The sequence below is a fragment of the Primulina tabacum genome, chromosome 5 (assembly GCF_025594145.1).
Source record: "Primulina tabacum isolate GXHZ01 chromosome 5, ASM2559414v2, whole genome shotgun sequence".
NCBI lineage: Eukaryota > Viridiplantae > Streptophyta > Magnoliopsida > Lamiales > Gesneriaceae > Primulina > Primulina tabacum.
Genome location: NC_134554.1, coordinates 8,896,515 through 8,908,861, shown reverse-complemented (window position 1 = coordinate 8,908,861; position 12,347 = coordinate 8,896,515). Strand labels below are relative to the sequence as shown.

The window sequence follows — 12,347 nt, the reverse complement described above, 5'->3', positions numbered from 1 at the left end:
ACAATTTATAAACAAGAATTTTATTGATAGGTGATTTGTTAAATATATTATGATTTTGGTAGAAAAAGAAAATTGATGAAACGTAATAATTGGAAGGTCCCCCAAGAATTAAAATTCAATAATCCTGATCAGCATCAGTCGCCCGAGTAAAAAAAGTAACGAAATAAATTGTTGATTTAGTGAACTTACAAAAAGAAATTTGTAAATTTACATATAATTTAGTCATGAGAGGATTGTTTTAATACATGAAGGCTCAGTTTGGTCAGTAGTATTAAGGTTGGATAGATTATTAATATTTTGTTTGCTTTGATTTTTAAACTTGACATTGACTATTTGTGGGACAGTTTTCACTGTTTGTGGTGGACAAGAGATCCGGTCATACCAGGAGGATAAAAACTATCCGACAACTCCAGTATATAGTAATGTCCTAAATACCCCTGATTTTAAAAATCAAATTTTCAATCATGTGTTCTTTACGTCATTCTCCTAATTTCTTCATCAGTACACTCTTGCCAATGACCGGTGTTGAAGAAAACAATGTGAGCTCAAATTCACCTTGAAAACAATGTGAGCTCAAATGCTCCAACCTCTTTTTCCCCGGATCCCCGTTAAAAACGTCCTCAAAAGACTCTCCCATGCTCTTCAAAAATGCCAAACCTTCCGAATTCTCCAATTTCACATCAAAAATCGCGAAATAAACGTAAGGTCCTCGATCAAGAAAGAGTAGGCGCGGGAGCGGACGGTGTGGGAGAAGGTGGAATGAAAAGCCGGAGTGTTTTTTCCAAACATTTTGCGGCAAGAGCACCTAGGGTCTCGTCCCTGGAATTGAACTCCGCCAAAACGGTGGTGCCCTTCGCAATGCAGGCGTAGTGTAGCACATCCGGATACAGCACCATCGTACAAATCCAATGCAACCCTTAATACCCAAAAAAAATTTCTTATTTCGTAATCCCCTTTTCGTTCTATTCCTGAAAAAGGAAAATCCAATTGGATGGTTCCTTCAAGTACGTATACAATTGTGGGTTTATCGAAATCGAACCCTTTGAGGTAGGGCAACATGCGGAAACGGCGTCAAAAACGCCGAAAGAAACAACTCTAGGGATTTGGAAGAAGTCTCCATTGGCTGGCGTGGGCTGGTGGGGACTGTGCGAATCTATATTAAGATGAAGGGTATTTTGGTCATTAATACATTTATCATGATTTTATCCATGTCATTAATTTAACACCACACATGATCTTATATATCCCTCAAATTATATATCTTATCATATCAACCATTTATCAATCAAATTATTAATCATTTAATTATCACATCCTACAGACCAAGCGAATCCGAAATGAACTAAATTGTCATCCTTTAGTAAAACGCCTCTCATGACTAAATTATATGTAAATTTACAAATTTCTTTTTCTTTTTAATGAATTATTGATGGATTGTAAAAATCTTACATTGTGGCCTATTCCGTATACGTCGGGTTGGAAATTAAATGAAAAGGTTAGCATTGTCCAGTGAAATTACACATTATTTTAGCTCGACATCCAAAAATGATTTTGGACAAAATACATAAAAGAGAAATAATTTTTTTATCCACTAACTTGTTCAATTTTAAGTTTTCAATGTTTGATTTTGGTATACTAACTTTTTAATTTTCGTCTATTTTTGTAAATCCGGAATCATAGATAAAATCTTACTACAGGGAGCCACAAACATTTATAATCTTAAAGTCAGAGACGTACCCAAAACATTGTCGCTATATGTCGAGATTTGAATTTATGAGACCATAACTTTAATTAGTTGGTAAGTAATTATAAATTCTATTATTAGAAGAGCGATCAACATGTAATTATTGGGCTATTTTTAGCTGTAAAATATTTGTATTGTACATTTATCACTAACGTTAACTTTGGTAAAACCGCAGATGATCAATCTTATATAAATTTATTGAAAAAATTAGCAGAGGACAGCTTGGGGAAATGTCAAATTAATCTATAACATACATTCTCGAATATCAGGCTCGAGTTGTCTTCATATTCATATTTATATTTCACGTTTCATGTTGTACATTATCGTTTATATGTGTTAATAAAATATCAATTACATAAACTTTGTTCTATATAAATTTGATAATAATTTTATCAACATTCAATAACAAATATATATAATTTCCTTTACATAATAAGGAGAAATTCATTGTGAACGAGGACGTGGAGCATAACTTTCGTTGAGAATTATTGGATATCACTTGTCACCGATCATATAAAAAAATTATTAATACATTATCCTTTACCAACACCATTTTCATTTTCTACGTAATCAATATTCAGATAATTAATTAAATTTTCAGATATTAATTAAATTTTTGTACAAGATTCTATTGAGTTGACATATTGACAGATTTATGGCCCCACAATGCAATTCTGTCATTTTTCCTTTTTCTGTTTTCCCCTACTAAATCTCATATTTTGTTAAATCACATTAGATCATTTACAGTTTGAGTTGGGTCAAAATTATTTTGCGAAAGTCTTTTCCATATCTATACCTGCAACTTTAACCAAAAAATATAAGTATGTCAACACCATATTTATATATGTATATTCAAATCCACGATACATTTGGATCGATGAATTGATATCTTAATTTTAAATTTTCCGCTCAACAAAAACATATATGCGAGTGCTTGATGATTCAAATATATATAAATGTCTATACATTTCTCGACATAACTAAATTTATCAATCCTAAGACAAGGATGTCAAATCAAAATTTTATAATTATAATGAGCAGAAAAAGAAATTAATTGAATTTTTTGTGGTACTGAATAGTTCATGAAAGTGGTGTTCCACTTACTCCCTTCATATATGACTGCGATTAATAAAATCCGTATAATATATTTAAAATTAATTTTGTCATAGTTTTAAATGTCACCCTTGAGTCCAAGAGAAAAAAGATTAAAAAAAACAAACAAACAAAGAGAGGCTGCATTAGGTTAACTGTGAAACTGGTGAACCAAAAGCATTAATAATAAACAAAACCCCTTTAACCAAAAAAGTATAGCTTTTTTCATTCCCTTTAACCAAAAAATACAAAGCCCAGACGTAATTCTTGCGGAATCTGAACATCCAACTACATCACGAGACTCGTAAGATGGAGGAAGCCCTCTTCATTTATGTCACCGTTATTATGACAACGTTAAAGGAATCCAAAAAACCCACAAAAAAGGGCATAATGGTAATTGTAATTTCACGTGATTTGGTCGTATCAATAAGGATATGCAACGTAGTAGATACGAGCCCAACGGTAACAAAACCCCGTCCCCCAACTAAAACGTAAAGAAAATAGGGTGGTAATAATGTTCATGGAGAAATAGTATTTAAAAGATGGAGGACATATAATGGAGCAGGACTTGGTCAATAGTGTGGTCAGTGCATAAACAACGGTTGCAGCTGTAAACATGCATAAAATAATGTCTTGAAGGAGACTTCAAATGGGTTAGAGTCTCACCTTGAAATGAGTCAGAAAATCCATTTCCATCCTCCGTTGAATCGTGGATGCTAAGCAATTTAGTGAAAAAATATATGTATATACACATACTTTTTAAGTGCCAGTACATGGACAGGAAGTCAGAGATGAGAGATGTAAATAACACAGCAACCGGGATTTATGATCCACACCACAGCCTTTCATCAAGAAACAAGGTCCTATTCTCTCTCCACGGGGATATGACATGAAATTTTAATCAACAGGACAATTTAGGACATGGAATTTGAATTTTTTTCACTTACAGCGGTCTAATGGATGCCTCTCCGGCCCCGCAGATTCACCACCCGCCTATGCGGATTTTGCTTTTGTTTCTTGATTTTCTATTACCTCCTCCGTCAATCTATGAACTAATATTTTGGATGCAAATACAGGAAATCAATGGTGCCGAGTCAGAGATGATAAGGGCCGGAAATATTTTCAGCAACTCATTTCTGTACATTTTCTACATCCATCTCCTCTTAATCACTGTCCTGGTGTTCTTTCTTGTCCTTCGTGGTGTCTTGTCGACTGTCCATACCCATCATTTCCATCTGAAGAAATGGTACGTACCTGTCCTCTCGTCGACAGCTTGTGGAGGAATCGTAGGGTTTGCATGGCAAGAATTCACAAGCATCAATCCTTCGAGGGCTGTTAAGACCACATTCTGGCTAAGTCCACTTCTTACTTGTGCATTCGGGATTTTGCTTGTCCTAATAGGGACTCCGGGGAGTTTAGCAGCATCTGTAATTGCTATACTTTCTTCCTTGTTACAATCTTTATATGCATGTTGGGTGACTCCACGATTTGATCGAACCTACAGGATAGCAACGGTTAGTATAGCATATCATCCTCCAAAAGTAAAAACTACAGTACTATTAACAATCATCAGTAGTACTATTTTTTCAAGTTTCTTGGTATCTGGCATTGGGGGAGCAACTGCTACCGGAACAAAGATTGATATTATATTCATATTCATAATCCTTGGAAGCTTGACATGGACAATGCAGATTGTCAAGTACACAATGCAAGTCATGGTATCACACATCAAATACATGCAATTTGCATGTGGAATAGAAGTTGATTTTAAAACAATAGTGAAAAACACGGCTAAATATTCAATGGGGAGTATTTCCTTGGGCTCCATTCTCGTACCACTTCTTATTGTTATCAGAAGCATAGCTCGAGCAATAAATACGGTTTCCGGAGATGTGGATGAGTTCATGTTCTCGTGTGCGGGTTGTTGCAAGGGGTTTGCATCAAGGGTTGTAGCTTACGGGAACAGATGGGGATTTGTGCAGGTAGGTGTGTACAACAAAGGGATCGTCCAAGCTTCGATGGATGCATGGGATACGTTTAGAAGACATGGAATGGAAAAGTTGATCGATTCTGACCTCACAAGTTCGTTCTGTTTCCTGTGTGGGGTGGCAACAGGATCCATATGTGGACTAGTGGGAGGTACTTGGGCACTAGTGATCCACAAGAAGTATGCAACAGAAGTGTCTATGTACACCTTCTTAGCTGGATATTTTATGGTAAAGATTCGAGTCTTGAATATTGTTGGCAGAAATAAGTATTTACACTATCAAGAACTGTTATAACCCTTGTTGCACGGTCATAGAAACCATGACACGTTCATGTACAAGTATATGAAATTACTAAAAAAATTAATCTTTTTAAGCTTCTCACCTTAAACTTTCAAACATATTAAGAAGTATCCCAGCTGTCTCCCAACCGTGTCCAAGGTTTTTTGTTCTCTTGATCTTCGAACATGTACTCGAGCCATGTTCTTGTCCTTGATATGTCCAGTCCAACACAACACAGGTCCGATTTTGGAGTGTCTATGTGTCATAGCTGCTAACCAATTGTTACCTTATAAATTGCAGAGTAGGGTGGCAATGGCATGGATACAAGCTAGCATTGCAGCTTATTATGTAGCCTATGCAGAAAATCCTCAAAGCCAGCAATTTGACTCTACTATTACAGATACTATCAGGGAGATACAAAGATCACAAGTATAGAAGTCACATCTTGCAAGAAATCATCCATATAATCCATATTCTAAAGAAAGATACACTTTCATGATATTTTTTTACAATTGCACATTCATAACTTCAAACAACCAAGCAACACGTACTCAAAGAACAAGTCCTTATCTGTTCTGTTTTTCATTAACCTTGTAGCAAGCCGTACAATGTACATTAACTGGTTTTACCCTTTCCACTACGGATGTTCATTAACAAAAAAAAAACTTCTACCAATGTGAAAATTTGCATTTATTAGAATAAGCATATCTCAAACTGAAAAAAGCTGTGAACAGACCAGAAGTCCCATGGTAAAAGGCTAATTTATGTTATAATGTGCCTCAAACTTGTTTCATTGTTATTAATTTCACAGTATATTTTTCGGGCTATTTTTACAAGGTGCACTTGAGATTATTTTAAGCTAATTTTGCATTATTAGCTATAAATTTTCATATATTTTATCGCATACAAACAATGTTTTGCCAAAATATTATTCATAGTAATTAATATAATTGCAAGTATTTTCCTGTCTTGAGAGTTTTATCTCATGTTATCGAACAAAAATTGAACTAATTAGGATTCGATTTATGGTATTCAAGATTCTAGGTGCATAGGAATAGCATCCAAAACAATTCAATACCTCGGTGAAATTTAGTTTGCAAAGTAGCAGTGTGAAATGGCGAATCTGTTTTAAGCACGAATGAGTTTTGCAGCGACTTTGTTATAAGTAACATGAGTCACACAGAAGAGCAAAGACCAATTCCATGTAGTTTAGCATGAGAACCAAAACCATAATTTTCTCATAAGGACTTACAGTGATGGAGTAACATACAAAACAAATGAGACTAATCCATCCACTAAAGGTGGTAATCATAAAAGAATCACAAACTAAAAACCTGAGATATCAAAAATATATTTTAGCATTCATCTAATTCCCATTAACAATAAGAAGTCAGAAATTCGGATGGAATAGTTACAGGATTCGTACAGAACAACAAATTTCCATCGTGAACTGCATCTAATGAACTATATTTCTATGCTCATATTTTCCAATAGCTTTATCATCTACAGCTGATCAAAACAGTGATGAGGGATAAATGCTCAGCAAATTTAAGCAAAGAATCAAACACACTTACTTTCCATATTCATTGCTACAATTATGCACAATATCTAACTTCAAACATGAATTGAGCAGAAACAAAGCCAATAAAATGCTGACCCCAATGAAGAAGCAGCACCGGAGAAAACCACCAGTTCTTGAGATTTTCGTAAGATATTCTGGGAAAAAAAATCCTTCTACGCAGCAGATAATTGGGCGGGGAAATTATGGGCCATGAAAAAATTGCAGAATGCGCCATAATATCATCACAGAACCATCCAATTTCGATCAAAAAGGGCGAAATTCGGAGCGCATTAATAAAATTGCGACCTACAATTTCGATTTTTGTCTCCTTCAAAGCTCTAATGTTGTTTAGGGATGACAATTTAATCCGAACTGAACTGAGGTCGACGGTGAATCCGAACTACACAGAAATGGTATTGAGCAGATTTTTTTTAATCGGATTAAATAAATGGGTTTACTCGATATTAAATGATTATATATATACATAATTTTTTTGGCTATAATTTTATTTATAACGTGCTTGTTGAACAATATTATTAGTATAGTTGATAAATTGAATAAAATTATTAGTATAGTTCATACGTCAACAATATTTATTATTGTCAACAATACTTCAATATTAGCAACACTTGATACGTCATATATAGATATGTGTCAAATAATTTTGTATAAAAACTCAAAATTATATCGAAATTAAAATTTGTCATAATTGATCTTTGGAGTATTGTTTCTTGTGAGACGAATCGATACGATCCATAATATAATGAAAAGTAATATTTTTGACATAAAAAAAATAATCATTTTAATGAGTTGAGTTGAGTAGAAGATTCATAACACAAAATTGAGATCTCACGAAAGTTTTTTCTAGTGATCTTTTTATAATACTTTTATGCTATATGTGATATAATCATTTAAATTAAAAGTATAGATAAAAATAAAAATATATATTTTATTATGATATATTAGCTATAGTATAGATATAAATTTTCTAAAACAAGTTTTTATGCTATTTTTATCTTATTAAAACATTTTTTTATTTTTATTTTTTTGTAATCTGAGAAGGTTATTTCCAAGTTATAAAAAAAACATATAATAACACCAGTCAAACAATGTTGATAATATGAACAATATAACGACGATACCTACAATTATATATGTCACTATAACTGGTCAAGATATCATTTTCCTTTGATATCTCCCAATCTTGTCTCGATACAATTCCGATTACTTCATCGGATAGCCCTTCTTTCGGTTACCGTCGATCGATGAAATAATCGTCCTAAAATGAAGCTCGTGCCGTAGAGACTTCGAACATATAGATTCAATTTAGTCACACAATTTCAACTCTTTCAATTTCAATTTATTTCGAAATCAAGCAACACTTTTCGTTCAAAAATATTTTCCAATCTTTGCATTCCAACCTTTAATTTGCCTCCTTAGTTTTTTTTTTTCACTACATGTACTTATTTGTGCTATAATTTAATCTTTTTTATCAAAATCTCTAGAGGTTAGAAATAAAATGGCAAATCAAAGATATATAATTATTTTCATAGAAGTATAGTTTTTGACTAAATACAATGTTCCCTTGTTCCCTAAAGTTTGACATTTTGTCCAGAACCATGGAACATCATGCAGGGAATTTAATCTGTTGGGCATCCAGGTTCAATTATTAATTTAATTATTCAAGTATCAAATTTAGACTCCTTTAAAAAAATAATAATTCCTTTGATTGAGCCAAGATACGAACACGTGAAATTGGGAAAGAATACGATGGAATAACACATATTTTTAAGTTCCATTCACTGTATATAAAAGTCAAGAAAGGAAATCTATTTATTATTAATTATAATTTACAATTTGTTGTGAAAAAGTAAAAATTTATGGTAAAAAGTAAAAATCTCAAACTCTCAAAATTTACCAAACTACACACTTTATAATATTTTTCCCTCTACTCAATTGTGATTTTCTTCACAAACGAGAGATCTATTTATAGGAAATCTTTACAAATAATCCAAAAATAAAATACATCATTACCTACATCAACACACACTAATTTTCAATATTTACAACTCTTATTTTCAACATTCAAATATTCAACATTCAAATATTCAATACACACATTTTAAATATATTTTTCAACACTCCCCCTTGTGATGATGATCATAATGATTGTCTTCATTACGTGTTTTTATACTGCCTCGTTAAAAACCTTACTAGGAAAAACCCATTGGGATAACAACCATAGCAAGGGAAAAAGAGTGCAGTCACGTAAACTCCCCCTCATGTTGACACGAACAATTCTTCACAAATTTCGTAGATTGCGCATCCCTATATTATATATATGCTTTCTGAATATTGACATAGGAAGCGCCTTTGTGAAGAGATCTGATGAATTTTCACTTGATTGAATGTGACGAACATCAATACATTTATTCTTCTCAAGCTCCTTGGTGAATGCGAAGAACTTAGGAGGAATATGTTTAGTTTTGTCGTTTTTTATGTATCATTCTTTCATTTGAGCAACATATGCAGCATTATCTTCATATAGTATCACATGATTCTCGTCGAATGATAATCCGCATGAGATTTGGATATGTTGAGTCATTGATTTTAACCACACACATTCACGACTTGCTTCATGTAGTGCAATAATCTCGGCATGATTTGATGAAGTTGTTACGAACGTTTGTTTCTGTGAACGCCAAGAAATTGCAGTGCCTCCAAGAGTAAAAACATATCCAGTTTGGGAACGTGCCTTGTGTGGATCAGATAAGTATCCAGCATCGGCATAACCAATTATACTTGGATTAGCATCTTTTGAATACAAAAGTCCCAAGTCTGTCGTTCCTCGTAGATAACGGAATATATGTTTAATTCCGTTCCAGTATCTCTTTGTTGGATATGTGCTAAATCTTGCCAACAAATTTACGGCAAAAGATATATCAGGCCTTGTACAATTTGTAAGATACATAAGGGCACCGATAGCACTTAGATATGGTACTTCTGGACCAAGAATATCTTCATCTTCTTCACATGGACGGAATGGATCTTTTTCTATGTTTAATGATCTAACAACCATTGGAGTACTTAAAAGATTTGATTTATCCATATTAAAACGTTTAAGGATCTTTTCTGTATAATTTGTCTGGTGAACAAACATTCCACATTCTTTTTGTTCAATTTTTAAACCCAGACAATACTTGGTTTTTCCAAGATCCTTCATTTCAAATTCTTCCTTCAAGTATGACACAACTTCTTGAATTTCCTTATTCGTTCCAATGATGTTTAAATCATCAACATATACAGCAATAATTACGCATCCGGATGTTGTTTTCTTAATGAAAACACAAGGGCATATTGAATTATTTACATATCCCTTTTTCATCAAGTGATCACTTAGTCGATTATACCACATTCGACCAGATTGCTTTAACTCATATAATGATCTTTGTAATTTCACAGAATAACATTCTCTGGGTTTTGAACTTTGTGCTTCAGGCATCTTAAATCCTTCAGGGATTTTCATATATATATTACTATCAAGTGATCCATATAAGTAAGCTGTAACAACATCCATAAGACCCATTTCTAAATTTTCAGATACCACCAAGCTAATCAAATACCGAAACGTAATTGCATCCATCACGGGAGAATACGATTCTTCATAATCAATTCCAGGCCTTTGAGAAAAACCTTGTGCAACAAGTCGAGCTTTATATCTCACTATTTTATTTTTCTCATTTCGTTTTCGAATAAAAACCCATTTGTATCCAACATGTTTTACACCTTCAGGTGTAAGGACTATAGGTCCAAAAACATTACGTTTATTTAGCGAATCCAATTCAACCTGGATGGCTTCTTTCCATTTTATCCAATCCTGCCGATTTTTACATTCACCAAAAGATTTTGGTTCATGATCTTCATTATCATTTATGATGTCGATTGCCACATTATAAGAAAATATATCATCAATTTCTTCTATATCTTTTCGGTTCCATATTTTTCCAGTATTAATGTAATTGATAGAGATTTCATGATTCTCGTCAGTTTGTGGTTCTGACAGAATATTTTCATCATCATGTGTTTCTTCAGGAACATCATTCTCTATTTTGTGATCATCATGTGTTTTTTCAGGAACATCATTCTTTATTTTGTGATTATCGTGTTTCTCTATAAATTTTCTTTTTCGAGGATTTTTATCCTTGGAACCAACTGGTCTTCCACGCTTCAGGCGTTTAATGACATCATGAGTATCTTCAATTTGTTTCTTTGGAATTTCAATTCGAGCAGGGGCATTTGCAGCATGTATATATGATTTAGTTACCCCTTTTGTGTCAGCGAATGCATCTGGTATTTGATTGGCTATTCTTTGCAAGTGTACAATTTGTTGTACATCTTTTTCACATTGTTTTGTTCTTGGATCCAGATGTAACAATGATGATACATGCCATGTAGTTTCCTTTTCGGTATGTTTCTGTTCTCCCCCTAACATTGGGAAGATTTCCTCATTAAAATGACAATCAGCAAAACGTGCTGTGAACACGTCGCCTGTCTGAGGTTCAAGATATCGAATGATTGATGGACTATCATAACCGATATAAATTCCAACCTTTCTTTGAGGTCCCATTTTCTTTCGTTGCGGTGGTGCAATAGGCACATACACCATACATCCAAAAATTCTCAAATGAGAAATGTCTGGTTCTTTACCAAATGCAAGCTGCAATGGGGAGTATTTATGATATGCACTTGGTCTGATGCGAATTAATGAAGCAGCGTGTAAAATTGCATGTCCCCATATAGAAATAGGGAGCTTTGTTTTCATAATCATTGGTCTAGCAATCATTTGCAGACGTTTAATCAATGATTCAGCCAATCCATTCTGTGTATGTACATGAGCAACATGATGCTCAACAATGATTCCCATAGACATACAATAATCATTGAAAGTTTGGGAAGTAAATTCACCAGCATTATCAAGTCTAATTTTCTTGATTGTATAATCGGGAAATTGATTCCTCAATTTTATTATTTGAGCAAGTAATCTTGCAAATGCAACATTTCGAGTTGACAATAAACATACATGTGACCATCTGCTGGAGGCATCAATCAATACCATAAAGTATCTGAATGGTCCACATGGTGGATGGATTGGTCCACAAATATCACCCTGAATACGTTCAAGAAACATTGGTGATTTAGTTTGGATTTTGGCTGGTGATGGTCTTATAATAAGTTTTCCAAGAGAACATGCTTTACATTGAAACTTATTATTCTGAAAGATCTTCTGGTCTTTCAGCGGATGACCATGTGTATTTTCTATAATTCTTCGCATCATTGTTGAACCAGGATGTCCCAATCGATCATGCCAATTGGTTAATATTGAAGAATTATCAACTACCATGTTTGATTCAATCGGAGTTATATGTGTATAATGCAATCCAGTAGGGAGCATTGGTAGTTTTTCAATCACATATTTCTTTCCTGATTTATATGTGATAAGACACATATATTTCTTATTCCCTTCATTCATTGTTTGAGTATCATACCCATGGGAATATATATCATTAAAACTCAACAAATTTCTTTTCGATTGTGGTGAATATAAAGCATCATTGATCAAAAATTTTGTGCCATTAGGTAACAAAAATTGTGCTTTACCACATCCTTTAATCAAGTCTACAGG

At 33.5% G+C, this 12,347-nt stretch overlaps 1 protein-coding gene and 2 long non-coding RNA genes across 3 annotated transcripts; 1 reads left to right on the top strand and 2 right to left on the bottom strand.

Annotated features, from left to right (window-relative positions):
* Positions 1-3,067: 3,067 nt before the first annotated feature.
* On the bottom strand, positions 3,068-3,923 carry LOC142546231 (uncharacterized). The gene is made up of 2 exons (XR_012820437.1): positions 3,784-3,923; positions 3,068-3,678 (listed from the first exon to the last, which is right to left on the bottom strand). It is a non-coding gene; the product is annotated as an uncharacterized LOC142546231 (long non-coding RNA).
* Positions 3,500-6,411, top strand: LOC142546229 (uncharacterized). Its single transcript, XM_075653829.1, has 3 exons — positions 3,500-3,696; positions 3,913-5,052; positions 5,404-6,411. The coding sequence occupies exons 1-3, from the start codon at positions 3,550-3,552 to the stop codon at positions 5,536-5,538; spliced, it is 1,422 nt and encodes a 473-aa protein (XP_075509944.1). The 5' UTR covers positions 3,500-3,549; the 3' UTR covers positions 5,539-6,411.
* On the bottom strand, positions 4,138-7,091 carry LOC142546230 (uncharacterized). Its single transcript, XR_012820436.1, has 3 exons — positions 6,761-7,091; positions 5,207-6,612; positions 4,138-4,334 (listed from the first exon to the last, which is right to left on the bottom strand). It is a non-coding gene; the product is annotated as an uncharacterized LOC142546230 (long non-coding RNA).
* Between the last annotated feature and the right edge of the window lie 5,256 nt (positions 7,092-12,347).

Coding starts and splice junctions, on each gene's coding strand:
- LOC142546229 (XM_075653829.1), top strand. CDS start 3,550: ATGCTAAGCAATTTAGTGAAAAAATATATGTATATACACATACTTTTT. Junction 3,697..3,912: donor GCCTTTCATCAAGAAACAAG/GTCCTATTCTCT, acceptor ATGCAAATACAG/GAAATCAATGGTGCCGAGTC. Junction 5,053..5,403: donor TCTTAGCTGGATATTTTATG/GTAAAGATTCGA, acceptor TATAAATTGCAG/AGTAGGGTGGCAATGGCATG.